Source organism: Manis pentadactyla, chromosome 11 (assembly GCF_030020395.1).
Source record: "Manis pentadactyla isolate mManPen7 chromosome 11, mManPen7.hap1, whole genome shotgun sequence".
In the NCBI taxonomy this organism is placed as follows: Eukaryota; Metazoa; Chordata; class Mammalia; order Pholidota; family Manidae; genus Manis; species Manis pentadactyla.
Genome location: NC_080029.1, coordinates 74,690,713 through 74,716,702, shown reverse-complemented (window position 1 = coordinate 74,716,702; position 25,990 = coordinate 74,690,713). Strand labels below are relative to the sequence as shown.

The 25,990-nt window shown below is 52.0% G+C and overlaps 5 protein-coding genes across 8 annotated transcripts; 3 read left to right on the top strand and 2 right to left on the bottom strand.

Annotated features, from left to right (window-relative positions):
• Positions 1 to 614: 614 nt before the first annotated feature.
• On the bottom strand, positions 615 to 8,512 carry DHRS1 (dehydrogenase/reductase 1). Its single transcript, XM_036884437.2, has 9 exons — positions 8,342 to 8,512; positions 7,745 to 7,928; positions 6,457 to 6,600; positions 6,222 to 6,301; positions 2,599 to 2,731; positions 2,147 to 2,290; positions 1,560 to 1,629; positions 1,138 to 1,218; positions 615 to 996 (listed from the first exon to the last, which is right to left on the bottom strand). Exons 2-9 carry the CDS (start codon positions 7,892 to 7,894, stop codon positions 860 to 862), a joined length of 939 nt encoding a protein of 312 aa, XP_036740332.2. The 5' UTR covers positions 7,895 to 7,928; positions 8,342 to 8,512; the 3' UTR covers positions 615 to 859.
• Positions 8,513 to 8,627: 115 nt separating this feature from the next.
• Positions 8,628 to 13,868, top strand: NOP9 (NOP9 nucleolar protein). 2 transcript variants are annotated; one of them, XM_036884424.2, is made up of 10 exons: positions 8,629 to 9,001; positions 9,217 to 9,657; positions 10,389 to 10,499; positions 10,734 to 10,875; positions 10,997 to 11,189; positions 11,834 to 11,974; positions 12,402 to 12,527; positions 12,681 to 12,917; positions 13,134 to 13,239; positions 13,584 to 13,868. In XM_036884424.2, the coding sequence occupies exons 1-10, from the start codon at positions 8,755 to 8,757 to the stop codon at positions 13,739 to 13,741; spliced, it is 1,902 nt and encodes a 633-aa protein (XP_036740319.2). In that variant the 5' UTR covers positions 8,629 to 8,754; the 3' UTR covers positions 13,742 to 13,868. The 2 variants fall into 2 exon arrangements, with proteins under 2 accessions (XP_036740321.2, XP_036740319.2); XM_036884426.2 differs by lacking the exon at positions 13,134 to 13,239 and having other exon boundaries at positions 8,628 to 9,001.
• Positions 13,869 to 14,267: 399 nt separating this feature from the next.
• CIDEB (cell death inducing DFFA like effector b) lies at positions 14,268 to 16,707 on the bottom strand. Its single transcript, XM_036884438.2, has 5 exons — positions 16,440 to 16,707; positions 16,036 to 16,180; positions 15,006 to 15,155; positions 14,581 to 14,771; positions 14,268 to 14,406 (listed from the first exon to the last, which is right to left on the bottom strand). The coding sequence occupies exons 1-5, from the start codon at positions 16,478 to 16,480 to the stop codon at positions 14,268 to 14,270; spliced, it is 666 nt and encodes a 221-aa protein (XP_036740333.2). The 5' UTR covers positions 16,481 to 16,707.
• A 1,802-nt stretch (positions 16,708 to 18,509) lies between these two features.
• LTB4R2 (leukotriene B4 receptor 2) lies at positions 18,510 to 20,550 on the top strand. Its single transcript, XM_036884435.2, has 2 exons — positions 18,510 to 18,645; positions 18,973 to 20,550. Exon 2 carries the CDS (start codon positions 18,983 to 18,985, stop codon positions 20,057 to 20,059), a length of 1,077 nt encoding a protein of 358 aa, XP_036740330.1. The 5' UTR covers positions 18,510 to 18,645; positions 18,973 to 18,982; the 3' UTR covers positions 20,060 to 20,550.
• A 2,218-nt stretch (positions 20,551 to 22,768) lies between these two features.
• On the top strand, positions 22,769 to 25,945 carry LTB4R (leukotriene B4 receptor). 3 transcript variants are annotated; one of them, XM_036884433.2, is made up of 2 exons: positions 22,769 to 22,940; positions 23,812 to 25,945. In XM_036884433.2, exons 1-2 carry the CDS (start codon positions 22,769 to 22,771, stop codon positions 24,618 to 24,620), a joined length of 981 nt encoding a protein of 326 aa, XP_036740328.1. In that variant the 3' UTR covers positions 24,621 to 25,945. The 3 variants fall into 3 exon arrangements, with proteins under 3 accessions (XP_036740328.1, XP_036740326.1, XP_036740327.1); XM_036884431.2 differs by having other exon boundaries at positions 23,593 to 25,945; XM_036884432.2 differs by having other exon boundaries at positions 22,816 to 22,940; positions 23,556 to 25,945.
• The last annotated feature ends 45 nt before the right edge of the window (positions 25,946 to 25,990 follow it).

Here is a 25,990-nt window from a genome sequence, read left to right as displayed (position 1 = left end):
TTTACAGCGGTGCGAGGATTGGCTAACGTAAGGCACATTTTTCAGGTTGGGAGGGGCAACAGCCGGGGACTTTGACACGTCATCAGGGTCCGACGTGCTTGCTCCTCCCGTCAGTGCTCTCAGCCTTACACTAACCAATTCAGATGGTACGGTCCCCCGGGGAAGGACGAGAGCGTGTCGGTGCCAGCACCTCTTCCTCTGCCTTTCACTTGCATTTGGGCAGTACTGTCCTCTCAAATCTCAGGAAATTATGAACACCAAGGATCTGCCCTGGCAGGGTCAGGCCTTACCCCGAGATCGGGCCCAGCAGAAGGCAGCAGGTGTCCCTGAGGAACGGTGGAATGAGGGGGTAGGACGGTAGTGCGAGAGTGCGTGTACCTGCTTCCAGTTGGGGAGGGCCCCCGCCCCCCAGATGGGCTGGGAAACAGGCATGCAGCTGAAGGGCTAGTGTCCCTGAGAAGGGCAGCTCTGTGGGGAAGGCGGGAACAGATCTGGAGGAAAGAGCCCTGTCCTGGGGATGGAGCTCCCTGAGAACCTAAACATTTGGAGTATCTTTTAGTTTTTCTCCCAAGTGCTTAACACTGCAGAGCACAAAATCAGCACTCTAAAACGTCTTGAAGAAGAAAGGAAACCTTTATTAGCCTCCAGAGCACTTTTTAAAAAACTAAGGCAAAAAGTAAAACGTAGGGGCAAGGAAAACCAACGCCCAAAGAAGGGCCTGTGAGGGCCCTCAGGACTCACTCAGGACACACAGCAAACGCTGTTCCTATCGAGGGCATGGGGGAGGCGGGGAAGGCTGCGCTGACCCACTGACCCAGGCCCGAAGGAGGAGCAGAGTTGTGATGCTAGGCCAGGAGGGTCAGAACTTGCTGGTGCAGAGAGTTAAAATCCACTTGGGGGCACGGAGAAAGCCGGGCATGTAGGAGGCCAGCCAGCCCATGTTAGTGCCATTGGAGAGAACGGAGCTCACAGACAAATAGTCGTGGATGGGACGGCCTGCAAGCCACAGAAGAGAAGGATTAGAGCCTCGTTTCTCACTCCTTGGACACCTCCAGCTTGGCTGAGTGGGGTGTGAGGGAGGAAGGAGCAGGGAGCACGAGGCAGAGGGCCAGGCTGCTGCTAGGCCAGAGCTCTTACCATCCACATCACGAAGGCGGTAGCGTCGAGCAAGGTCACAAGACGGCAGCACCCTCCCACTCAGGCTCAGGATTTTGGGGTCTGTGGGTGCATATATGGCTGAGATGGCATGGCAGTGGGGTAGGGTGATAAGTCTGCAGTGGTGACTGGGTACCACTGAGACAGGCTTGGGAGCCAAAAATTGTTTCTCTCTGTTCCTGCGTTCCTGGGCCTTTGGCTCCTAGCCACCCCTCCTAGGAGCCAGCTCCGGAGGCTCCCAAACCTCAAACTGGGCATCTTAACCCTTCGGGTCTCCAGAGCCCGAGAAAAGAAGGGTGTGTTCCTCAACCATCCCCTAAGCCAGGCCCCAGAACTGGCTGCCAGCGCCCTGCAGGTCCACCCTGCCCTTTCTGGTTGCAGCAGCTTCCCCCCAACCTCTTTACCTGTTGCCAAAGCCACCACACATTTGCCACTCACTTCTGTGGTCTCGGCAGTTGGGAAATTAAATTTGAGCTGAAATACAGGGACAGAGGAGTGAAGGGTTAGTTTCCAAGAGTACGGGCGAAGTCTCTTTCCCTCTTTCAGCCTCTTTCCCAGGAGAGAGCGCCTGCAGTGTCTTGGAAGGTGCTGGACCTCCTGCTCCGCACATCCAGGTGAGCCTTGCACCCTGGCACCTGGACCCGCTCCCTTTCGTCACTGGAAGGATCGGTGGGTGCCAACTATGTCCGGACTTTGTAAGTTAGTTTCAGCTTACAAGTCAGGAGTACGGGCTTCAGAGCATGACAGCCTTCCCCTTAGGGCATATGCAACATTGAGCAAGTTTCTTAACCTCTCGGTTTCAGTTTCACCACGTGTAAGATGGCGCTAATAGCCCTCTCCCAGGATTATAGGTCACGATGTGTGTGCTGTGCACAGCCCTGTGCCTGCCCAGTAGTACCCGGGTATTTATGCTCTGTCGTCACTGTCTTGTCATTGAGGATGCAGAGGGTGATTTCCTGAATTTCTGCCTCCCTTCCCTCCCCTTGCCAACCTGTTTAAGCAGGGGATCGTTAGTGTCACCCTTCATCATCTGATCCTTCAGCAGTTCTGTCTGCACCACCCCTGGCCACAGAGACACATAGCTGACACCATGGCGCTTCAGCTCCTGGGCACAGTCAGCAGCCAGCCTGTCACACTGTAGAGGGAGAGAAGGCAGGTGAGAGCCAGGGCGCCTGGCCATGTCACTTCCCTTACCTTCCCTGCTTCTACTGAGGATGTCCCAGCCCCTTGCCCTTCCCAGGAGCTTCATCTCAACTGTCTACTTTCCCCGCGCGCTGCCTACCCTGGCCAGCAGAGAGGAGCCCAGGCAAAGGAGCTGTCTATGGAGGGGCAGAGGGAAGGCTGCTGGCCTTCCTACTCTGACCACTGGGTATTGTATCTCCTAAGCAATGGGTACCATCACTGTTCTATACCTCCCCAAACCCTGTGCTGTTGGGTCCTCACCGCAGCTTTGCCCACGCCATAGGGGACATTGAAGAAATATTGCAGACCCCCAACGGAGGAGATGATCACGATGAGGCCGCGGCCTGCTGGTACCATCAACCGAGCTCCGTACACCGAGCAGAGGTAGTGTCCTCTAGAAGGTGGAGCAAGGAAGGCAGAGTGGGCCTTGGTCAGGGCAGGCCTGGGCGCTGCAGCCCTGGCAGCTTCCTCTGCCCTCTAGTGGCTGTGGTCAGCCAGCCAAAGGTCTGTAGTCAGAGCTGGGCTATCAAGGGTTTCAGGGCACATTCACAGCAACATTGGGAAAATCTACCACTGATGGATGCGTGCAAAGGGAAAACTCAGTTTTCTAATTTCCTATGTGGAGAAAAACCCAGTTCTTCCCAACTGGGTGTTTCTCTATCCTGTGTGTCTCCTTGACCTTCACAGGGAACATTTCACTTCCGAACTTCTTTTCACCAAATGTGTGGAGGTTCTCTCCAATACCAACAAGCAACTCTCAGACACTAGTAGAGGGCTCGTGAATTCAACTCAATTCCAACACTATCTTTTGGGAGACAGTGTGAGATCCCATAGATTAAGGACTCAGTCCCATGAAACTGCCCCCCACTTTGGATACTAGTCACAAGCCCAGGTGATCACCTGTGCTTCTTTCTGACCAACCGGCTATAGATCAGCAGTTCCTATGACCCCCTCAGGTTTGATTAATTTGCTAGAGTGGCTCACAGAACCCAGGGAAACACTTACTTATATTTACCAGTTTATTAAAGGATATGGACCAATAGCCAGATGAAGAGATACATAGGGTGCAAGGTCTGGGAGAGTCGTGGGTGCTGGAGCTTCTGTCTCTGTGGAGTTGGGGTGCCCTGCCCTCCCCATATGTGCATGTGTTCACCCACCTGGAAGCTCTCCAAACCCGACATCTGGGATTTTATGGAGGCTTCCTTGCTAGGCAGATCAATTATTAACTCCATTTATAGCCTCACTCCCTCTCTGGAGGATGAAGAGTGGGGCTGAAAATCCCAAGCTTCTCGTTGTGGTTTAGTCACTCTGGTTCTCAGCCCCCATCCAGGAGACATCCAGAGCCCCACCCAAAGTCACCTCATTGGAACAAAAGATGCTTCCAGTTCTCTCATCACTCAGGAACCTACTAGTTTTAAGAGCCCTGTGTTAGAGACGGGGTAAAAGACTGAATATTAGGACAAGAGATGCATCTAGTGTGCTGTCACTTAGGAAATTACAAGAGTTTTAGGAGTTCTGGGTCAGGAACCAGGACGCAGAGACCAATATATATTTTTTCGATTATCTCACAGTGAGAAATGGCAATCTTTAGAAGATTTAATGAAAGAAAAGAGAACCGTCATAATAGCAATGAGAAATCTAAAATAGCTTGGGGGAAAAAACCTGAGAAACATACAGAATATATACGGTAAAAGTGTAAAATTCCATCTAGTTGAAGTGAATAAGTACTGGCAGATTTTTTTTCAAAGAGGAAACAACATGTAAACTATCAGTCCTACTTAAGTTAATCCATAAATTCAACTTGAGTTATATCTCAATCAGACTTCTGGAGGAATTCACAAAATAATCTAAAGCGTAATGAGAATAAGCATGTGAATATTTCCAGGAAAATTATGAAAGAGGAGGAGTAGTATCTTGTGGGTGAGGGGGATATGCTCTTTCTACCCCGCCACCCTGTGTTAAGATGTATAATAACCTAAGAGCTACAACAATGCAGTACTGGTATCCATACACAGATAAGTCAGTGCAACGAAACAGTCAATAATTAGGTCCAAGTGCAAATGAGAATTCAGTGAATCATAAAGGGAACATTTTGAATCAATGTGGAAAGAAGGGTCATTCAGTAAATGGATTTGGGACAACAGGCCAGTTATTTGGTTGGTGGGCTTGGCTCTCTACTTTATTATATCAAAATGCATTCCAAAAGGATAAAACACATGAGTATAAAAAGTAAAAGCACAAAAACACTAAAGAAAGCACAACCGTGTGTTTATAAACACGAGGTGAGGAAGGCTTGTCTTGGTTCACAGCAAGATAGAAACTACAAAAGACTGACAGACTTGACTTCTTAAAAGTAAGACCTCTATCTATCTGTCTACATGTATAGAAATACCCATAAGTTTCTGTACAGAGAGGCAGGGAGACCATGCTTACAAAAAATGAATAATAAGTTGGGAAAAATATATATGCATATATATATATATATATACATTAGAGGAACCTATTCTACAAAGATCTCTTATAAGTTGAAGTGAAAAGAATAACAACATAAACAAAACTCACAAAAGATTAAAGAGCCAGTAAACAAATGAAAAAAAAGTTCAACTTCACAAGTAATAAGGAAGTATGAATTTAAAAAATCCTTCAGGTGTCTCTGGCCTATCAGAATAGCAAAGCTTGCATGACCAAGAAGCCTAATACGTCTAGCATGATTGAGGATATGGGGAAGTAGATACTGTCCTTCATTGTCAAGGGATTATAAATTGATGGGGTCTTTTGGGGGGATGGCTTGATAATGTTTATTAAATCTTTAAGGAGTACATATTTTGGCTCAGAAATTCCACTACTGCAACAGATAAGGGAGTAGATATGTAAGTTGTGGTGCCTCCTGTCAGTGGAGTATTTAAAAGAATAGTGGAATATATACTAGGCTATTAACAGTAGCTATATCTCATTCACATGGGGACGGGGGGCAATGGGAAATAAGATTATACTGGTCTTGCAGTCTCAAAACTCTCACCAGCAAGAGATGAGGGTGTGCAAGGCCCCTCTCTTTGGCAGGCTAAGCATGTGGGAGTTGCCAGTTTCCCCTCCTTGGGTTTTCTTTTCTTGCCTCTTGACTGACTGTCCCCCTCTGACCTCATAGTCTTTTTTTAATTTTAGAAATCACAATTGGATTCTAATCCTGCTTCCTTTGAGCTGCCATTAGAAGCCTTGGGTATTGTGAGATGTTTTAGTCACAGATTTGCAGATAATCCCTTAGTTACTCCCATAGGTGGCTGATCACCTCCATGCAGTGTAGTTTCTGAAAGGGTACCATTGTTTCAGCAGTAAGAAACAGAGACTCAGCTGGTGTATATCATGTTGGGCAGACTTTAAATGCTGTGCTTCAATTCACTCTTGTGCCAGATGTATGGCACACGAAACTCTGACCTCACGAGTGCCTTTGCCTATGGGTCTGGAGTAAAGATGTGCAGGCTAAAATGGCTGGCATTCATTCTTTCTTCCTGACCTTTTGATCTTAAACTAAACAATTTCTTCCTCTAACAGTTTCTGTGAATATTGACTATGGACGATAGGCATTACTGAGGAAGGAAGGTGCCTTCTGGGTCGTGTACTTGGATGGGCAGAGAGTGAGGCAGTAGAGAGGCCATGAGCAAGTTAGAGGACCATTACCGACAAACGAGGCAAAAATTGACGTTCCCTGGATGGAACTTCTTCAGAGTTAAGTGGACAAATGGGACAGAAGAAGGGAAAAAGAGACAGGGAGGTCAGAGGGAAATGGAGAGGGCATATGGGGAAAGGTTCAGGAGCTCAGGATGAGTGAATGACTAAATGAGTGAGGGCAGCCCAGGCCACTGCAGTGGGGCAAGGGGAACACCAACCTGAGTCCAACATCGTTGATATTATCCCAAATGGAGGCGGGGCATTCCCAGAATGTTTTGTTTTTGTTTTTCAGGATTGCCTGGAAGGCACAGGGAGGGTGATGAATGGTATGATCTGAAGGCAGGAAGGTATGAGGGTTTTTTTCAGTGGAAGGGACAATGAGTGGGGATGAAGACTCAGAGGTCAGAGGGTGAGGTCAGGAGTGTGGAGCTGGGATAAAAGTTCAACGAGTACCTCCGCGCCAGCAAAGGCATTGTTAACCAGCACATCCAGACGCCCATGCTGTTCCCGATCCACCTGCTCAAACAGGCTTCGTACTTGACTCTCCTGGCTTGAATCACACACCACAGGCACACACCGGCCACCTCGGGATTGTGCCTGGAGAGGGACAGAGGGGAATGAGCTCACAGTCTACACATGAGTGTGAGACATAATGCAAATACCCTCAAATGCCAGCTTGGGAGCTAAGAAGGCAATCACAGGAGTGAAAGCCAGCAGTTGAAGGCCATGGTGGGCAATATCGTCCTCTCGTGTCAGTTCGAGGAGTTTCAGGAATGCTAGTCCTCCGTTATGGAGCAAAGTGGATTGGAACCTCAAGTTTAAAATCAGTAAACATGTACTGAAGCCTAAGGCATTGTACTCTGCAAGTGAAGGGCAAGGAACAAATAAGGCATGGAGGTTGTTCTTGAGAAATGAGTTACCGTTTTCCTTGTCCTTGGTCATTTCCATCTCTCATGCCCTCAGCTGCCACCCTTCACCGCCCACGTGAAACACCTACTCAGCCCCAGCCCTCTTACCCTCATTCCAGTAATGCCCCTGCCTGGTAGCTGAGAAATCAAAGCTCTCAGGCAAGAACTACTTCTGCTTCCCGTTCTGCCTCACCTTCTACAAATGTGCCCCCATCCTCTAACTTCAGAGGAAGAAGATCACCTTATTTAGGAATGATCCTGTTCTGCAGATCCATGCTCTGGGTCCCACCTTCTTAGCAGCTTGCCTCCTAACTGCTCTCCTGCACTCACAGAGCACTCTGTGCACCTCTCGCTCTTATCATGTACCATATTCACGTTACACTGAAATTATTTGCTTGTGCCTTTGTCTGCTGGACTGTATCTTTTGATCAAGAGTAGAAGTTGATCTTTTAATCTTGGTAACCCCAGTGCTTCAGCCATTGCCTAGAAATCAAACCTACTCAAATATTTATTTAACTGAAATGTGTAGAAAAGTCAAGTGAACACTTGCAGTTCCATAAAGTCTTGCCTAAAATAGAACAAAGCACAGGTTCCACAACCCATTGGTTGCAATTCCAAATTCCCTGATACTCTCAAACAGGAAATGTTTTCATAAAACTCACTTGGTGGGAAAATTTAACCTGATAGGAAGTTATTTTTGGGGCTCATTTATCCCATTTTGAGTGATTATTCACATTTTGTTGAGGAACATTATGGTTTCAGGTAAGGGATTAGGCGAAGGGCTCTTGCAGGTGGTTTCTGTCTCCTTGGTCCCTTCCAGAGGAAGCACTCACCTCCTGAGCAGTGGCCTGCAGCGTGTCGAGACGGCGGCCAGTGATGTATACTGTGGCACCTTCTTGGCAGAGTTGCAAGGCGATGCCTCGGCCAATACCCCTGGAAGCACCAGTCACCACACACACTTGACCCTTCATGGAAGCTACCATGACTCACAAGCAAAGGGGGCGGGTGGGGGGGGACCTGTAGAAGCAAAGACTCGCTCTGAGAGGCCTGCAGCTTTTGTATGTGGAGGAGAACCCTGACAGTTGGCAGGAAGGGGAGCCAAGGCTGGGATCCTTTGATGGGAGAGAAATTTCAGAGGGGATAGAAGAGTGCATGCCCTAGTTCAAGGCTGACTGTTCTCTTTGGGAGGGCAAGGAATGAAGAAGGGGTCTGGGTGGGTCTGTCCAGGGCAGGACACCTCCTGGGACTCTCTGACTGGGGCTGACTGGGTGGGGGATTCTGCCGCCGCGCGTCCTAGTAGTCTTGGAGGTCTGGGGCTCTGGCCGCTGGCCGGCCCCGTCAGGCCGAGCCCGGGGGCACGTCTTCCGTGTCCGGGGTGAGCGCGAGGCTCAGAGACCCTGAGTCCTAACGAGGGAGGTCGCGCTCCTCACCTGTCAACTGTGCTGCCTCCGGAATCCTGGCGTCGTCTGGCTCGCGGTTCTCAGAATCGAGAACTTGATTCCGGCCGTGGGGGCGGGACGTAGTGATTACGACTGGGTCAGGGTGTGAGGCTGAGGTGTAAGTCCACTTCTGTCTCAAGTTCAGCGAACAGCGTGGAGCGGGAGGGTCAGAGTGCGAAGCGCGGTCGGGCGAATCTGGGCGGCGACCAGGATTAGCAGGTGGAGGCGGGGCGGTCTGGTGACACACCCACTCCAGCCGGAAGGCTTAGGGGCTGTCGCGGGATGATGACGTCCCGAGCGCGCCGGCGTTTCTAAAGTACGACCTGGTCCGGTCCACGTTGGCTGAGTGAGGGTCTCCCGGCGACCGAGGCGGCTTTCGTGGACGGAGAGGGTCCGAAGCACCTATGGGACTGGGACCACGCTCCGCCCATAAGGCAGGGAGCCGGTTCCCAGCTGGCGGCAAACGAGGGCTCGGTGCCAAGGGGTCTGGGCGGCCCGGAGCAGGCCGCCAGCGGCACCCGTGCCCGCCCTCGGACCGGCACTCGGAGGCGGCTCTGGCTGCACAGCCTCACCTGAGTCCCGAAGCTCTGGGCTATTTCCGCCGGGCCCTATCCGCCCTGAAAGAGGCTCCGGAGACCGGAGAAGAACGAGGTAGGGAGCATCTTCCGGGCGGGACCGAGAGGGACTCGGTGGGCATAAAATGTAGAATAAGCGAGGAAATTGCCTTGGGTTCCCAGATGGTGGCGTGGGGACTTAGTTTCATCCACTACTTTCTCCCCACACCCACCCCGCCTCGTTAGTTGATGGAACATACATAGCCTTATGCTCTCAGTCTCTTAAAAATATTTCTTTCCTCGTCTATCCAGAGTTGATGGTGCACAATGTTTTGAAGGAAGTGGAGGCTCAGACCCTAGCCTTGGCCACAAACAGGACTGGCAGTGAGATACTGCAGGAGCTGTTGGGGTTCAGTCCTCTGAAACCGCTGTGTCGAGTATGGGCTGCACTGTGCTCCAACTTGCGCTTGGTGGCCTGTCATCGATGTGCCGTCCATGTATTGCAAAGTGCTTTGCTACAGCTGCCTCGATTGCTGGGGAGCCTTGCAGAGGAGGAGCAGGAGGATGGGAAGGATGGTCCCTTGGAGAACCTGGAGGATCTGGTCCTGGGACTAGCCTCTGAGGTGTGTGATGATTTTCTTTTCTACTGTGGAGACACACATGGCACCTTCCTGGTCCGAACTCTGCTGCAGGTGTTAGGAGGGACTGTTCTGGAGTCTCAGAGAGCCAAGCACCATGGCTCTCAGTCACCCGGTAAGTAATATAAGACAGGGAGTAGATCTTGAGGAAAGGACAGTATAGGAAGTCCAGAACTCCGGAAAACAAAAGAGTAATTTTTCATGACCACGAAGAATTAGCAGGAAAATTAGCACAGATCTTACTTAGCAGGCTGAAGATAAGTGTGCACAGAGGCCCAGAGGTGAGGATGCACAGCTGTGTTAAGGGCACAGCTATTAAGAATGGGGGCAGGAGGAAGAGGTAATTCATTTGAGCAATGGATTGCAAACTTTTTATAAAAGCCACAAGTTAGAGTAAGAAATACAAAAAAAAAAAAAAGACTCAACATGCATGTGTGTATCTGTAGACATACTGGATTCAAACAAAAGTTCAGGAAACAATAATATCCTTACTTCATGCAACCCACTCTGATATTTTCTTTTCCTTTTTATTTTATTCTTGTTCTATTCCATTAAGGTGATGGTTGAGACCTACTAAGTTGATTTCATAATGCACTCTGGCTGTGATCTAACATTTTGAAAAACCTTGGGAAATAAGGTTAGAGAGTTTAGACCATGAGAGCTGGTTGAAGCTCCTTAAGCAGACTAAAACAGACATACAGTCTCAGTTCAGTCATCCAGATGAGAAGAGACATTCATAAGTGTTGAGCATCTCCCAGCTGGGTCCTTGTTCGTCTGTGGAATTCTGCCCCCTCCTGAATGGTAGTTTGTGATCTCACCACTGCACATGTGCTGATTTTCCTTCAGAAGCCCAAAGGGCCCCAGCTCGGGAATGTAAACCAACTGATTTTGAAGTCCCTGACACCTTCTTGAATCGTCTTCAGGATCTAAGCTCTTGCTTTCTGAAGGACATTGCTGGTAAGGAGGGAAGTAGAAGGAGGTCTAGGGATCTACTTTTCTGGAGGTGATTATCATCATCCTATTTAGATCAGTTTTATTCCTCTTTTTTTTCAAATCTGATCTGGTTTGATGTTGGAAACACTCTGTGTAGACCCTTTGTATCCATAGTCCCTGGTACCTTATTGCTGAGGCTCTATAGGTTGTCTGGATTTGGGGAACACTGCTTTTGTTATTTTTGCCCACTCCCTGCAGTATTTATCACCGACAAGATCTCCAGCTTCTGCCTTCAAGTGGCCTTACAGGTCTTATACCGCAAACTGCCCCAGTTTTGTGTCCACCTCTGCAATGCTGTGATTGGCTACCTGAGTAGCCGCAATTCCTCAGCAGATGGCAGGTATGGTCAGGACCTCAGGATCGAGCTATGTTGATAAGGCCATGTGAAATGGATGAGGGGATGTGGGTATTTTGGATGAAGTGGGGTGAGGTCTTCCTGTTCATCTTCTCCTTGTCTCTAGTCCACTACTGCTATTTCTGCGGGACCGGACGAGCTCCAGACTCCTGGAGCAGGTGCTGCTCGTGTTGGAGCCTCCAAGGCTCCAGAGCCTGTTTGAAGATCACTTCCACGGGCAGCTGCAGACCCTGGCTGCACATCCCATTGCCAACTTCCCTCTTCAGCGTTTACTGGATGCTGTCACTACCCCTGAGCTAGTGAGTCAAGAACTGGCTTGATCTGTTTCTCTACTCTGTTGTTTCTGCAGGTTTCTTTTCCATGGGCCATATATTATTGTATGCCTGCCTCTGTGTCTGTTGGACTAGTGTGAGGACTAGTCTCCTTGAAAAGTTATTCCTGGGGTCATTCCAAGAGCCTAGGGTGAATGTCTTCTTTCCAGAAAGATTTGTTTTGGCTTGTTTCAGGTGCTAATAACAGCAGGAGGGTGGCTTAAATCAGTGCACAGGTTGAGGTTCCACAGCCCACTCGAGTTCTGGGTACCAGGCTAACAAATCCATGAGTGCTGGAGCGGCTGCCATAGCTTCTCTTTTTCTTCTGCTACTTGGCACCAAGGCATGCTTCTTATGATCACCCGGGTGGGGAGTTCGGTGAAGGGGCAGGTTTAGTCCTCATCCTCCCTTTCCCCAAGAGTGTGGCCATTTAAAGTCCCATCTCCATGTGAGGCAGCTCCTCTGAGATCCCCTTGTCATGGACGTTATCCAGCCAAACCAAAGTCCTGATATTGGCAGTGCTTTTGTCTTATTTAGCATTTTCAGTTGTTTCTGGCAGCAAAACATCTATGAATAACTTAGCCTCCTAATAGCAGACTGCCAAAGATTTTTCATTCCATGCTTCCCCTCAGCTGTCCCCTGTGTTTGAGGAGCTGAGCCCTGCCTTGGAAACTGTTCTGGCCCGGGGTCGCCCAGGGGTAGTCATTGCCCTGGTGGGAGCCTGCCGCAGAGTTGGGGCCCTCCAAGCCCAGGTCCTGCAGCTGTTGTTGGAGGTGAGTGGGTGTTACCCCAAAAGCATTCATGCCCTCAGTTCTAATTCTACATGTTTGGACTTACCTAATCTACAGTGGTTGTATCTCTGGACTGAAGAGGTCTAATGCCTAGGGAGTTCACAGATGCCGGGAAAAATGAGGTCAAGGTCATCATAGCCCTGCAATGGAAATTGTCTCCCAAAACTAAGAAGTTATTTAAGGAATAAATGTTCATTCAGCCCATTATGGGTGTAGACTCTGGGGACACAGAGGGGCAGGTGAGATCCCGGCTGGGGACACGGAGGGGCAGGTGAGATCCCACCCCAGTGCAGCTTACCTCCGTGTAGTTAAGCATCCTTACCTTTCCTGCATGCTTTGCCCTGGCTAGAGAGTTGAGTATAGGGATGAGATAGTTCTCAGGTTAATTGTGTTCTGTGTTCTCCTGTAGGCATTCCACTGTGCAGAGCCTTCCTCCCGGCAAGTAGCCTGTGTGCCTCTCTTTGCCACTTTGATGACTTACGAGGTGTACTATGGACTGATGCAGGAGGAGGAGGCAGTGCCTGCGGAGCACCAGGTGAGGCAGGGGAGAGGCCAAGCCAGTGACTAACTGGGGGCCAGGCCTCCCACAGTTTAGGGATCCCCTCGCTCCTGAGATGAGGTGGTGAGATCTCTAGCTTCATCCAAGTGAAGGTGGCTACCTCCTGATTCCTTATCTCTGTCTTCCCAGATGGAAATGGCCAAAGCCAAGGCCCTCGGGGAAGTGACAGTCCTTGGGTCTCTGCTGCTCCAACATCTGCTACACTTCTCTAACCCTAGTCTTGTACTTCGAAGTCTGGGTGCTTTGACAGGACCACAGCTTCTGACTCTGGCCCAAAACCCTGCTGGTTCCCATGTGCTTGATGCCGTCTTGACCAGCACCTCTGTGACGTGCAGACAGCGCCGCCGTGTGCTGAAGACCCTAAAAGTAAGACTTTTGGCTTCTGCTTTGATTGCCTCACCATTATCTATTTTAAGAGAATACAAGCTTCCCCCAGGACTGTCCTTCAGAGTCAAAGAGAAGATATGTAGCTTCTAGACTATTTGACTCAGTCTCTAAACTTTTGTAACTTCACCCTTCTGCACTCCCCAACACACTTCTGTGGAGTGCCCTAGAGGACCTCCCTTGCTTGTCTCAATGCAGGGACAATATGTGGCTCTGGCCTGTAGTCGCCATGGCAGCCGTGTGCTAGATGCCATTTGGAGTGGAGCAGCCCTGGGGGCCCGGAAGGAAATTGCTGCTGAGTTGGGTGAGTACCAGCACCTCTCTTTTCAACTTGCCCTCCCCTCACTGCAGACAACTGGGTCTCTGGGCAGTGGAATTCAGGTCAGCAGTGATTTCAGTTCCAAAGAGTGGTCTTGGCCATGGGTTTGTAGCGTTCTGCTCTCCCCTTCACCTCTGCTGATGGTATAGTCTTGTGCGCCCAGCCCTCCTCTCAGCTTCTGCTCCTTGGAGAGTGAGGTGTTAACTCTACCCTGAGGTGGGTCCAGGGAAAATGGAGGGAAGAGGGGACCTTTACCCCCAGGCAGAGTCCCTTTGAGCATGAGTGGGTAACTGCATGGTGATACTGAACATACGTGGTTCCTTTTGCAGGGGAGCGGAATCAGGAGCTGATAAGAGACCCTTTTGGCCATCATGTGGCTCGAAACGTGGCCCTGGCTACTTTCCTGCAGCGGCGAGAGGCTTGGGAACAGCAGCAGGGGCCAGTGGCCAAGCGGAGGCGGGCTTTGAACTCAATACTTGAAGGCTGAGGCCCTTGGATCTGGACTTGTGTGTTGACAGGGGAGCGGGAAAAGGGAGTATCTATTGGGTTCCCTTCCTAGTTTAAGTTGGAGTCATAAGTGTCAGTGGCAAACATTTTAATATTTTTATTGGAAATGTTTTTGTTATTTTTGGGTTGGGTATGACAAAATAGAGATCTCATGTTGACTCAGAGAGGGCGGCCTTCAGTGCACTGGGGAGCTTAGGGACAGGAGGAGTTGTCAGGAATCTAGATGTAGCAGCAATCAGGGTGGGATCAAGATGCCTGGGGGCAGGCCGATGGCCTTTCAGGATAAGTGGGAGGCTGAAAAGATGGCTAGGAAGAGACAGCGTTCCTCAGGAACGGGTATAGGCACTGTGCCGATGGTGCCTGTCACGATGGGGTCAGAGGACAGTGAGGGCATCAAGTGAGCCATCTAATGTGTACCGTCTGCAGGTCCCCACAGCTGATGCTGTCACAGTCCTCACCATGTGTCTCTTGGAATGAGTCTAGGTGCAGAAGCTCGGGGCCCCTTCTCAGTAGGGATGGAGGCGGCCCTGGCGCTGCCACTGCCCCTGCTCCGCTCCTTCCAGTGTGTGGCGAAGGGTGGAAGAAACTCCCAGCAACATGTGGCCCAGGCCTTGCAGTAGTGTGGAGGTCCAACGGAGGAGCTCCCTGAAGGGCAGAGACAAGAGGAGGTCAGAGGGGGGGCATCCTGGCAGGTGGCCCTCAAGCTGGCAGCTGGGGGTTTTCCATACGGCAGAGCTAACAGGCAGGTGAATGCAGGAGAAAGAACTGGAGGAACCGCAAGCGTAGGGGATGGGGATGTATGACATGTTGATCTCTGACCTGAGTACTTTCTTTGGGCCAAGTCCTTGAAAGTCGCAGCTCATGGAGTAGAGCCCGTAGAAGGTGGCTTTGATGTTCAGGCTGCCAAAGAGGTCTCTGGGGTTTTGCTTGTACACGTCGAAGGTGATGCGGGCGATGTCCTTGCTGTGCTTGGGCTTCTCCCGGCCCAGGCCGTATGACAGCACCCCACTCTGTAGGGAACCCCATTGTGTGATGGCCCCTCACACACTGACGCCCCCCACTAATCCCCGTTAGCACTGAGTCAGCCCACTCCTGCCTGGACTTTTTGTCCACTGTAAGGTGTCCTTGGCAATTCCTCACCTCTCCCCGTGCATCTGCCTCTGTATCAGGGCTAGGCTAGAGAAGCAGCTCGGGAGAGAGTCAAGGGCCTGGGGCCTATAGCAGCCCCTGTCTGGGCTTCTCACCCTGCTGGGGCTCCAGCTCTGCCCGCACTCCAGCACCATCAGGCATGTGTCATCCTCCAACAGCTGCAAGAAGTCCTCACTCTCCACGGCGGTCCCATCCTCCTCTAGCACCAGTGTGAGCTCCCCACTCAGATGCAGGCTTTCCAGGGCCTGCCCAGTGGCAAGAAGCAGGAGGGAAGGGGCAGAGCTTATCCCGTGCCTCTTCCCTCTTGAGTTGCACAGCATCCATCGATGGGCCCTTGACGCTGGTTGATATCCCAACTCTGCTTCCTGGGGCTTTGCCATCCCCCCAGACGGCGCTAGTGTTTAGTGTTCTTCAGTTGTTGGGCTGACCCGTTTCCCTGTTCGCTCCTACCATGTCATTGTCCTCTGTCCCTACTCCCTTCCAAGCCACTCCTGCTAGTTTGGAATTGAAAAGCTAACCAGGTTCTCTTGAAGTCCATCCTTCTGTCTACTCTCCAGAGTCCCACCTCACTGTGCCCCACCCTCAGAACTGTTTTCAATAATAATGTCCTTTATAAAAACAGTCCTCCGGACCTGTTTTCAGTAATACTGACTCAATATTTTTGAGTCTTTACTGGTGCCATGTATCTGTATAACACTTTACATACATCATCTTCTTTTACTCCTTTCAGTCAGCCTAGGAGGTAGGTGTGTCATTCATTAATCCCGTTTTGTAGGTGACGAAACTGGAGTTTTGATAGGTTGAATAAGTTCCTGAGGTTTGACACTAGGAAGTGGCAGCATCAGGATTTGAACGTGATTTGTCATACAAATCGCCATTCCATACTGACTTCTTGAATTCCGTCCTTCCAGTCCTACCTGTCTACTCCTTCCCCTGTCCCCAAAGAAAAGCCCACTCACTCCCTGGGAAAAAAAGACCCAAATCCAGCAGAGGTCATTGGGCCGAGGTCCCTTTTAGCCCTCAGGAGTAGCCATGTAACAGCCCCTTTGGTTCATGCCAGTTTCACACTCCTTTGAGCCCCTTTGCTGCCCCTGCAATAGAAGCCCAGGGACTTGGCTCACTTACCTTTGCTAGAAGTTCCTGGTGGGTGGCAGCTGTCAGGCCTTTCCGAGTGGTCCTCTTGTGATCACAGACACGGAAAGGTCGCTGGGGTGGTGGAGCTGAGGTCCAGACCCTCCGGCTAAACTCAGAGCTCATATAGGATAGTGACCTGGTAGTGGAAAGGGGAGGACGGGGCGGAGTGAGAGGGAGGGAGGGAGGTATCTAGGTTTGCAGATTATAGTCGTCCAGGGAGACCATGGAGTGGGGGTGGGGAGCGGATGGTCAGGAGCTGTATAAGTGCGCTGTGGAAAGTGGGGGTGGGGAGGGGAAGGGGTACCAGTACGTGAGTCCTAGGTGCCAAGTGGAATTGTGTGTTGCCCTGAGCATATTGCCGGAGTTGAAGGGTGGAGAGGAGGGTTAGAAATCACCTGAGTAAGCCTCTGGGGTTCAGGGCAGAGAGGTGCTCCATGCTGGAATGAAGGAGCAGGAGAGTTGTTTTTTTTGTGAGTTCTGGCTGGCGGGTTCTCTGCTGTGCTTGGGCTGAGGGGGTGGTGTTTTGGATCTCAGCCTCAGTGAGGTGGGGGATGAGTCAACCTGGACTCTGGCCCCCTTGTCTGTCCGGTGAGGAGTGCAAAGTCTAGGTGGAGGGGGCGGAGATTGGCCTAGATCATGTCTTGGGGAAGGATTGAGGCCAGAGTTGCTGGCAAAAATCACATTGCTTGCGCATGTGTCTGGTGGTGGCGTGTGCCGTGAGGGCAAATGTGAGCTATGGAAGAGGATGGAATGTGACCTCTGGTGGTCTTTGTATGGAGGGAATTTCTAGGGACAGTTTCTGGATCCCATCCTGTGAGAAGCTGCATTATATGTGATTTGCACTGTGCATGCTTTCCCCTACTGGAAAAACTATAAACTGCAGCTTTAGGAAAGGGGAGGCTTGGCTGAAGTGGGGATTATGGACAGGGTTTAGGGTAAAGGAGGTGAGGCCACCTAGTTAGTACCTGGGGAGTGAGAGAGGGGAGGGGGGTTATGGGGAGAGAATGGATCCTGCTCCATGGCTGCGGGATCACCAGGACCTTTCTGGGACTCTGGCCTTCCAGCTTTCCTGCTGCTTCCTCCTTGATCTAGGGGAGGGGATGGCTCGACGTGCCTCTGGCTTCCTTCTCCCGAACGGCCTGCTTAGGCCACCCTGGATTGCTCACTCACCTTCTCACCTTTTCCTTTTGTCTATGTAATGGATATTAAGAAGATGCATGTGGGGAAGGAGACAACCTGTGATGGTATCAGGAATTTAGCTTTTGATGCCCTGTGTCCCATCTCAAGATTTCAGCTGCAGTTGTGGTCGAAGCTCAGACTGTCACTGACAGTGAACAACTACATGAGCTCAAAAGTCTGCTTTCCTGCCTGGCAGTCTGATCTGAAGCAGCCCAGTCAGCTGCCTGACAAGTATAAGCTGCAAGTGTGTTCAGGGGCGTTAATGCTACCAGGACAATGCTGAATGGGGAATGCAAGCTGGGCATAAATGTCTTCCCTTTTTCTGGAAGACATTCTGTGTATTTCTCAGAGGTTCCTGATGCCTTCCGAAGGGGCTCAGTAACATACTTACTAGCTTTCCTCTTCCTTCCCTTCCCCTGCTGCTTCATTTCTGCTTCTGAGCTGACCTCCCCAGTACAGGATTACCTATACCCATGCACTTAACTTGGGCTCTGCTTTGGAGGGAACCCAGACTGACACAATACTGTGTTCTGGCTCCCAAGGAACCCCCAGTTCAGGCTGTTGACTAGGCAGGGGCCTTTCACATTCCCTTTTATCAATCTACCATGTGCCCCTCAAATTTCTTCATTTCTGGGCTTTGGCTAACCTCTTCACCTATGGGAGTCTTCTTTTCAGTATGTCTCCACCAGTGCACCCTTTCCTTTCTTTGGCCGCTGGTACAGCCTGGTAAATGTGGGCTCTTCATGGGTGTGTGTTATCTTTTCTCAACCAGGGTATAAGCCCCTTGCACCTCCATGCACCTCGTCTTCCCCCAGAACTTAGGCTTGTGCTTTATACTGAAGGCTGTCATTGACATCCCAGTGAGAGCTCTGGGGGTGGAATGGCTGGGACAGGACCCAAGGCAAGGGATGAGAAGGGTAGATGGGAAGCTGAGGAAATAGGGGGCTCATCAGGGTCAGGAATCTGGAAATAGGCAAAGATAGAGCAGTTGGGGGATGAGTAGTTTGGGTCACCCTCTCTGCTGAGTGCAGTCCAAGGAGGCCAGAGAGCACAGGGCTGTGGGATTGGGATGCCTGGGACCAGGACTGGGGGAGGCATATGAGCAGAAGCAGGCCCCAGGGTCAGGATTCAGCAGTGTCCCTACTCATATACAGGACCGGGGAACCTTATCTGTACCCGTTCATCTTACCCTGTTTCCTGGGAGGCAGGATCTCACACGCCTGGATGTGTTAGTGATGGGAAGGAGTATCGTAAGGGAGGGGCCCTTCCCCCAAGAGGAGCCCCACCTTGTCCCTCCCCATTCTCGCTCACACTCGCCAACCTCACAGGCGTAGGAAGGAGTGTCACCTTGCTCACTGCTGCTTTGCCTTTCCGCTTCACCAGCCCACCTGCTAGCCCACAAGCCTACTATCTCCTAGCTGGGTAAGTAGATCTGTTCACTTTCGCCCTGAAGTATAAGGACTAGAGCTGGACGAAGAAGGAGGGGCCGGACTAGAGGGGTGGAGGTGGAGGTAGAACCGGCTGGGAGTCAGGACTGGGGAGGTCAGATGACGGAGAGTAGGGCGTTTCGGTTCCAAGAAGTGTATCAGGGCTTAAGGTCCTCAAGGAAGTGAGTCGAGGCTCCCAGACGGAGGAGAGACAGGCTGCAGGGGAAGTGAGAGAAGGCACAGTCCCCTCCCACCTGGCATAAGGGGTAACCATGGGCTTTTGCCCTGAATGCCTTCTATGGCCCCTTTCAATTCCCCGTAGGCGCAGAAGGATGTCGGCCTGCTACCGTCCCCCTGGGAACGAGACCCTACTGAGCTGGAAGGCCTCGCGGGTCACAGGCACCACCTTCCTGCTGCTGGCGGCGCTGCTGGGGCTGCCAGGCAATGGCTTCGTAGTGTGGAGCTTGTTAGGCTGGCGGCCCACACGGGGGCGACCGCTAGCAGCCACGCTCGTGCTGCACCTGGCGCTGGCTGACGGCGCAGTGTTGCTGCTCACGCCGCTCTTCGTGGCCTTCCTGATGGGGCAGGCCTGGCCACTGGGCCAGGCGGGCTGCAAGGCCGTATACTACGTGTGCGCGCTCAGCATGTACGCCAGCGTCCTGCTCACCAGCCTGCTCAGCCTGCAGCGTTGCCTCGCCGTCACCCGCCCCTTTCTGGCGCCGCGACTGCGCAGCCCGGCCCTGGCCCGCCGCCTGCTGCTTGCGGTCTGGTTGGCCGCTCTGTTGCTGGCCCTTCCGGCCGCCGTCTACCGCCACCTCTGGGGGGACCGCGTGTGCCAGCTGTGCCACCCGTCGCCGGCCCACGCCGCTGCCCACCTGAGTCTGGAGACTCTGACTGCCTTCGTGTTTCCCTTTGGGCTGGTGCTCGGCTGTTACAGCGTGACGCTAGTGCGGCTGCGGGGCGCCCACTGGGGCACCAGGCGGCACGGGACGCGGGTGGGCCGGCTGGTGAGCGCCATTGTGCTCGCCTTTGGCTTGCTCTGGGCCCCCTACCACGTGGTCAACATTCTTCAGGCGGTCGCTGCACTGGCTCCGCCAGAAGGCGCTTTGGCGAGGTTCGGTGGTGCCGGCCAGGCAGCGCGAGCTGGAACTACGGCCTTGGCCTTCTTCAGCTCCAGCGTCAACCCGGTGCTCTATGTCTTCACTGCCGGGGATCTGCTGCCCCGGGCAGGGCCCCGCTTCCTCACACGGCTCTTTGAGGGCTCAGGAGAGGCCCGCGGGGGTGGGCGCTCTAGGGAGGGGACCATGGAGCTTCGAGCTACCCCTCGGCTCAAAGTGGTGGGGCAGGGCCGGGGCAACGGAGACCCTGGGGGAGGGGCAGAGAAGGACAGTCAAGGATGGGACCCTTGATGCCAAACCCTACAACTGGGTCTGCCCTTCCCCGTCCCTTTCTATCCCCACTGCCCGCCCCCCAGCCCCCCACTCCCCAACCCAGGAGACCACTCTGGAACGTGCAGGGATCCTCCTCTGACCAGTTTGGATCTGTCTGGGCAAAATTATTACATATGTGGGTCAGGCCCAGTTTTCTCCAAACCGAGGGATTGCAGGTGGTGGTGGTACATGTTGATGCGTATCATGTACTTGCAGGTTGGCAGATGCCCATGTGCCAATATTGTGAATACCCTGGGCAGCCCATCTATGGTGGCTTAGGTATGCTCCCCTGGTGGCTCATCGTGCCTGTGCTGTGCTGAAGCCGTCTGGTTCCTGCCTAGTTCAGGCCAAGCTGGGCAGTGCCAGCCTTCAGGGGCATCTTGGCCTGTCCTCTCCAATCTGGGTGGCCTGGTTTCCCCAGGCCAACCCATAGAAACACTCTGGAAATAAAGGGAGAAAGAGGAAGGAAAGGTATGGGTGCTTGGATGAAGGGTGGATGGAATTCATTCCCTAGGGTCTCTGTAAGAACCCAGCGTGGGAAAATTGGTTCTGAAAGGGGAAAGTCAATCTGTGGGATTTGAAAGGAAAGTTTTCCTGTTTTGGGGTTGATTCTGTGGGAGAGGGGCTCTGGGAGTCAGGTTTGTCTTCCTTTCTGAATCTACCTTTACCCCCAAAGGTCACCTGAGTCAAAAAGTTGCCCAGGAGAAGATACTTGCCCACCCAGGGGATGGTTGGGGATTGGGGATGAAGAGGTGTGGGGAACAGTATGGATATTTGGGAGACAGGAAGACTTTCAGGGAAGCGCCATCTCTCCTTTTTCTCTTTTTTCTTTTTTCTTTTTCGTCTTTCTTTCTTGACTCCTCCAACACTGCTAGCTGTTCCTCATCCCCACCCCAGTACTTCTCAGCCCCCATCTTCTGGAATCTATCTCTAGGTCTTAAAACCGGTCTGGATCCTGACACTCTAGAGTTTGGGTAGGTGGGATGGGATTCTTTTTAGGGGATGTCCATGTGCACACCCATGTGGTCTCAGAGGTGACCAACTCATCCCAGTTTGCCCAAGACTGTTCCAGCTTTAGCACCATAAGCTTCTTGTTCCAGTCCCCTCAGTCCCTGGCAAACTTAGAGGCTGGTTACCTGAGTGATCACCCTAACTATCACTCCACGTTCTGCTTTAATGACTGTTAACACCACCCAGGCAGATGCCAAAAGAGAGCAAAGGAAATCCAGTCCTCAGGGTCATGACCAATGTCACCAAAACTGGGGTTGGGGTGGAGCTCTGCATGTGGGGGGCAGGAAGTATAGTTAAGAGTGCCCAGCCTGGGCAGAGGAAGAAAGGACATTGAGATAGGTGGAGGTTGGGAGCAGCTTGGGAAAGGAGGTAATGACAACCCAGTTTCTACCAGAAGGGACCTCTGGTTGACTCCAGAGCCCTGATCCAGAAGCTTTTACCCACAAACACCAACTACAGGGGCTTCTTCCTGTCCTCATATACCCACAGAGGCTCCCTAACTTCCTCTGTTACGTATTCCTTGCCTCACTCACCCTCTGTGGTCAGAAAGCCCTTCCTCAGCTCTGCCTTTTTGCTGTGGTTTCAACTAATTTCTTTTCATCACATCCTCTGCCTGACAGCTACTGGGTCAGCTCTGCTCTGGCTTTTCTCAAAGCAGAGAAAGGGAGGGGCATACTACAAAGAGTAAGGGACCTCAGTGAACACCATTATACCTTTGAAACGAAGAAAGAAGGCTCATGGTCAGATTTCAGGAAAGCCTTTCCAGTTATTAACTTCTGCAGGAGAGTTCAAGAGATTGCCCTCCTTCCGGGGGAGGCAAAGAGTGACCCTTTTGGGGGCTGTTTCCCTTTCCACATTCTTAGTTTCCTCAGTTGGCAGGGCAAGCATGAGGAATCACTGCCCCCACTCCTTTATGCCTGCTTCCTATGCTCAGCCTCTACTCTTTTCTGTCTGTCTAGGGTCGGACTGGAAAGTTGGCTTTGGGAAGTTAGGAAAGAGATGGTGCTACCCTCATTGCCCAGTCCCCAGATCTTAAATCCAAACTAATGGGGTAGGGTAGCCACCTGGGCAATCATGAGGCAAGTAGATGTGGGAAGGGGAAGAAAACTGGCATTCTAAGGAAGGGATTTTGGCTTCTACCAAAGGGAAAGGAGTATTGATTGGCCTAGAATGGAATCAATCCTTTTAACTGAGGAGAGGGATACGGGTGCTGGAAGAGGGCCCTCTGCCCCCAAGTTTGCTCATGACGAACCCAAGCCAAGCCAGGGTGCTGTCTTTAAGGCATGTTACCTAACCCAAATCCAGAACCTAGCTGCAGCTCAAACCTACACTTCGTATTAGTCCAAAAATCTATATTGTTTCCACAAAATGTAAAGATGCTTCAATATTTGGGCCTCTCAATCTGAGCCCTCTCTGGCAGAATTCCTTCCCTTCTGCTCCGGTATGACATAAATTATTATTTTGTTCAATTCTCCAGTCTGGACCTGCACCTGAAGCCACACCCCAGCCTACTCACTCCCCTCACCCCTCTTTCCTCTCTCACAGCCCCTTCCAGGGCCAAGCTCATCTGACCCCACCCCTGAGGAGTCCTACCTGCTGGGTTTTTCTGGAACACAAAGACTATCCCCCCTCCCAGTGAAGGGAGGAGGTAGGAGTTTCAGCCCCACCCTCAGGAAGATGTGTCTTCCGCCTCCCCTGCTTCTTAGCACTTCCTCTCTGGCTAACTTAGCCAAAGGCACCCGGACCAGGGTCCAGCCCCCTGGAAATAGGACAGACCTAGGGAAGGCTACACCACTCTGCCTTGTGTCTGTGATTGGCACCAGCTTCCAACCAGTAGCTGGTAAAGCCTGTAAGTATCCTGGGAGCGGGGAAGATGATGGTGGGGCAAGGTGCAGCCATGAAAGGAGATGCAAAGGAATTTCCAGACACCTGAGGAGCAGTGGTTAAAAGGATTTGGGAGGAATTGTTCTTGTCTCCTGTCCACAAACTGTCCCTGGTTCCCGTTACTGCTTGTGGACCTTGGGCATCTTGAGGAGAGTGCGCAGGTGATTAGAGGAAGTCGGTGGGACTGAGGTGGGTAAGGGGACTCAGGGTCTGGCAGAGGACAGAGGAGCTAGCCTTTTAAGGGGTACAGCATTGGCAAGGAAAGGTCCCCAGTCTGGTTCTGAGTTTCAGAAGGAAAGGAAGCTGAAGAGGTCTGGAAATAGTGCTGCTACAGTTGCTGTCTATTTTGCAATTGGGTCTGTGGGCAGGAAGGAGCCCCATGGCCCAGTTAGGAAATAGTCTTTCTACTCAGCCAGATCCCCTTAAGACAGGCCCATTGTTAGTGATGAGGGCAGTATACTGGGGAGGTGCATCTGATGCTTCTGATGTTGGGGACAGACTCTTTAGGCGAGGTGTGTCCAGGGTGACAGGAAACCCTTAGTCCCCCACACTCATGTGCTTGTCTGCCCTCACTCTCCAGGTCCTTTCAATGGCCATAAACTCTACATGTCTTGCAGTCCCCTCTTCTCCAGGTGTCATGTTCATATCTCTGCTGGCTATCATCCTACTGTCAGTGGCGCTGGCTGTGGGCCTTCCTGGCAACAGCTTTGTGGTGTGGAGCATACTGGTAAAGATGCGGAAGCGCTCTGTCACTGCCCTGCTGGTGCTGAACTTGGCTCTGGCTGACTTGGCTGTGTTGCTCACTGCCCCCTTTTTCCTCCACTTCCTGGCCCAAGGCACCTGGAGTTTTGGACTGGCAGGCTGCCGCCTGTTCCACTACGTCTGTGGAGTCAGCATGTATGCCAGTGTCCTGCTGATCATGGCTATGAGTCTGGACCGCTCACTGGCAGTGGCCCGCCCTTTTATATCGCAGAAGCTGCGCACCAAGGCGATTGCCTGCTGGGTGCTGGTAGGCATCTGGGGGGTGTCCGTTTTGCTGGCCATACCCGTCATCGTGTACCGCAAGTTAACCTTGAGACCAAACAACAGGAGCCTGGTCTGCTTCCTGAAGTACCCCAGTGAAGGACACAGGGTTTTTCATCTGCTCTTCGAGGCCTTCACTGGCTTTCTGCTGCCTTTCCTGGCCGTAGTGGCCAGCTACTCGGACATTGGGCGCAGGTTGCAGGCCCGGCGCTTCCGCCGCAGCCGCCGCACAGGCCGCCTGGTGGCGCTCATCATCCTGGCCTTCGCGGCCTTCTGGCTACCCTACCATGTGGTGAACCTGGCGGAGGCCGGCTGCTTGCTGGCCGGCAGGACCGCCGAGTCCGGGCCTACCGGGCATCGGCTGTACCTGGCCCGCCAAGTGCTCATCGCGCTGGCCTTCCTGAGCAGCAGCGTGAACCCCGTGCTGTACGCGTGCGCCGGCGGTGGCCTGCTGCGCTCAGTCGGCGTGGGCTGGGTTGCCAAGCTGTTGGAGGGCACGGGCTCCGAGGCGTTGAGCACCCGCCACAGGGGCACCGTGGGCCAGACGATGAGGGATGTCCGCGCCTGTCCTGAGCCTGGCCCCACCGAGAGCCTCGCTGCCTGCACCAACAGTACCGAGTGAAGCAACTGAACTGGGGGCACTAGTGGTGGGGAAGGACTCTCGTTTTCCTCCTGTAGAGCGTCCCCAAGTGAACCTGACCCAATTCTGTTCCCCAAGGAGGAGCACGCGCCTGGGGGTGGAGAGAAGAGGGAGGGGCGGGGCAAGTATGGGCAGAGCGGGAGCCTGACTCCCATGCCGCTTTACAATTAAACCTAAATCTGAAATTGGGCCAACCCTGTGTGGGGGGTTGTATGCATTATATGCATTATGGAGGATAGGGGTGATCCTGGGAGCCCTTGTAAGGGTCCTTCTTAGTAATGGAGAGGCACATCCTTTAATTTCTCATCATTTTCAGTGTGGGGAGGGATCAAAGACAGACATAGAAATCAGGCATAGAAATTCCCTCCCCCTGAGGCAGAAGGTCTGCAGATCATACTGTGAACAACACAGGTATGCAGGCTCCTGAAGGAGCTGACTACAGAAGCACACGGTGTGCTCATCACTTCAGACTCCCTGACTTAGCTGGTCTTCTGTGAAAATTTAGCACTGCTGTGGGACCTCTGCCCTGAAGCCTGTGGTAGGTATCATTGTTGGCATGACTACAACTACCTGCCAGTAATCGTCCTCCTGGCAGAAGACATTTGAGGGGATTGCCTTCCTCTCCTCCATCTCCCAAGGAGGCCACACTTGAGAACTAAGTCATCAGATTTTACCTTCTAGAACTCTGCACATCAGCATTCCTCCAGCCCGTAAAACACACTCTGGCACAGGGTGGGGCTGAGGGCCTTCTGTGATCCTGGTCACCCTTAGGAAGCACAGATTCCCAAAAGTGAGAGGGATGAGTCATTCTTCCCCAGAGCCGACTAGTCCTAGCCTTGACTGGCTCTGTTCTGACAGCCTTTTATAGGAAGATGTAGTAGCAGTGATAGCAGTGTACTTTTTGCATCTCTTGCATAAAAAAAGAAAGAGCAACTAGAAGAAAAACCAAAGATCCATGTGCAAAATCTGCAACAACCTAAGGTGTCAAGATATCCCCCATGGACCCTAAAATATGAGTAGGTGGGAAAGAACCATGGATGCTTCAAGACCCACATAATATCATCATCTGTGCAGAAAGATGCAGAAGGAAGCAAGGGGGCATCTGAGAGACCTGAGATCAGGAGAACCCTGAAACTGTCTACAGGTCCTCACTGGAAAGCATGGTGGGTCAATCTGGAAAAGGCAGCTGAAACACAGAGGGACCTAATAGATTACTACCCAGGCCTCTCGCCCATGTTGCAAATTAAGCATGTCATAGGTGCTTATGTAAGTGTCTGTTTAATGAATAAAGATGAAATGACATTTTCCTGGAGATTCCCTCCAGTATTTGTGGGTAGGGAGCAGAAAAGGAC

Bases quoted from the DNA above. Each gene is read 5' to 3' on its own strand.
- DHRS1 (XM_036884437.2), bottom strand. From the start codon at position 7,894: ATGGTAGCTTCCATGAAGGGTCAAGTGTGTGTGGTGACTGGTGCTTCC. The intron at 2,732-6,221 runs GTTGGTGTTCCC...TCCACCTTCTAG, and splicing joins ATCAACGATGTTGGACTCAG to AGGACACTACCTCTGCTCGG. The intron at 1,219-1,559 runs GTAAAGAGGTTG...ATGCACCCACAG, and splicing joins TGTGGTGGCTTTGGCAACAG to ACCCCAAAATCCTGAGCCTG.
- NOP9 (XM_036884424.2), top strand. From the start codon at position 8,755: ATGGGACTGGGACCACGCTCCGCCCATAAGGCAGGGAGCCGGTTCCCA. The intron at 11,190-11,833 runs GTGAGTCAAGAA...GCTTCCCCTCAG, and splicing joins CTGTCACTACCCCTGAGCTA to CTGTCCCCTGTGTTTGAGGA. The intron at 11,975-12,401 runs GTGAGTGGGTGT...GTTCTCCTGTAG, and splicing joins TCCTGCAGCTGTTGTTGGAG to GCATTCCACTGTGCAGAGCC.
- LTB4R2 (XM_036884435.2), top strand. From the start codon at position 18,983: ATGTCGGCCTGCTACCGTCCCCCTGGGAACGAGACCCTACTGAGCTGG.
- CIDEB (XM_036884438.2), bottom strand. From the start codon at position 16,480: ATGGAGCACCTCTCTGCCCTGAACCCCAGAGGCTTACTCAG. The intron at 16,181-16,439 runs GTGATTTCTAAC...TTCCACTACCAG, and splicing joins AACCCCAGAGGCTTACTCAG to GTCACTATCCTATATGAGCT. The intron at 14,772-15,005 runs GTGAGAAGCCCA...GGTTCCCTACAG, and splicing joins AGAGCTGGAGCCCCAGCAGG to AGTGGGGTGCTGTCATACGG.
- LTB4R (XM_036884431.2), top strand. From the start codon at position 22,769: ATGTGTCTTCCGCCTCCCCTGCTTCTTAGCACTTCCTCTCTGGCTAAC. The intron at 22,941-23,592 runs GTAAGTATCCTG...CATGTCTTGCAG, and splicing joins ACCAGTAGCTGGTAAAGCCT to TCCCCTCTTCTCCAGGTGTC.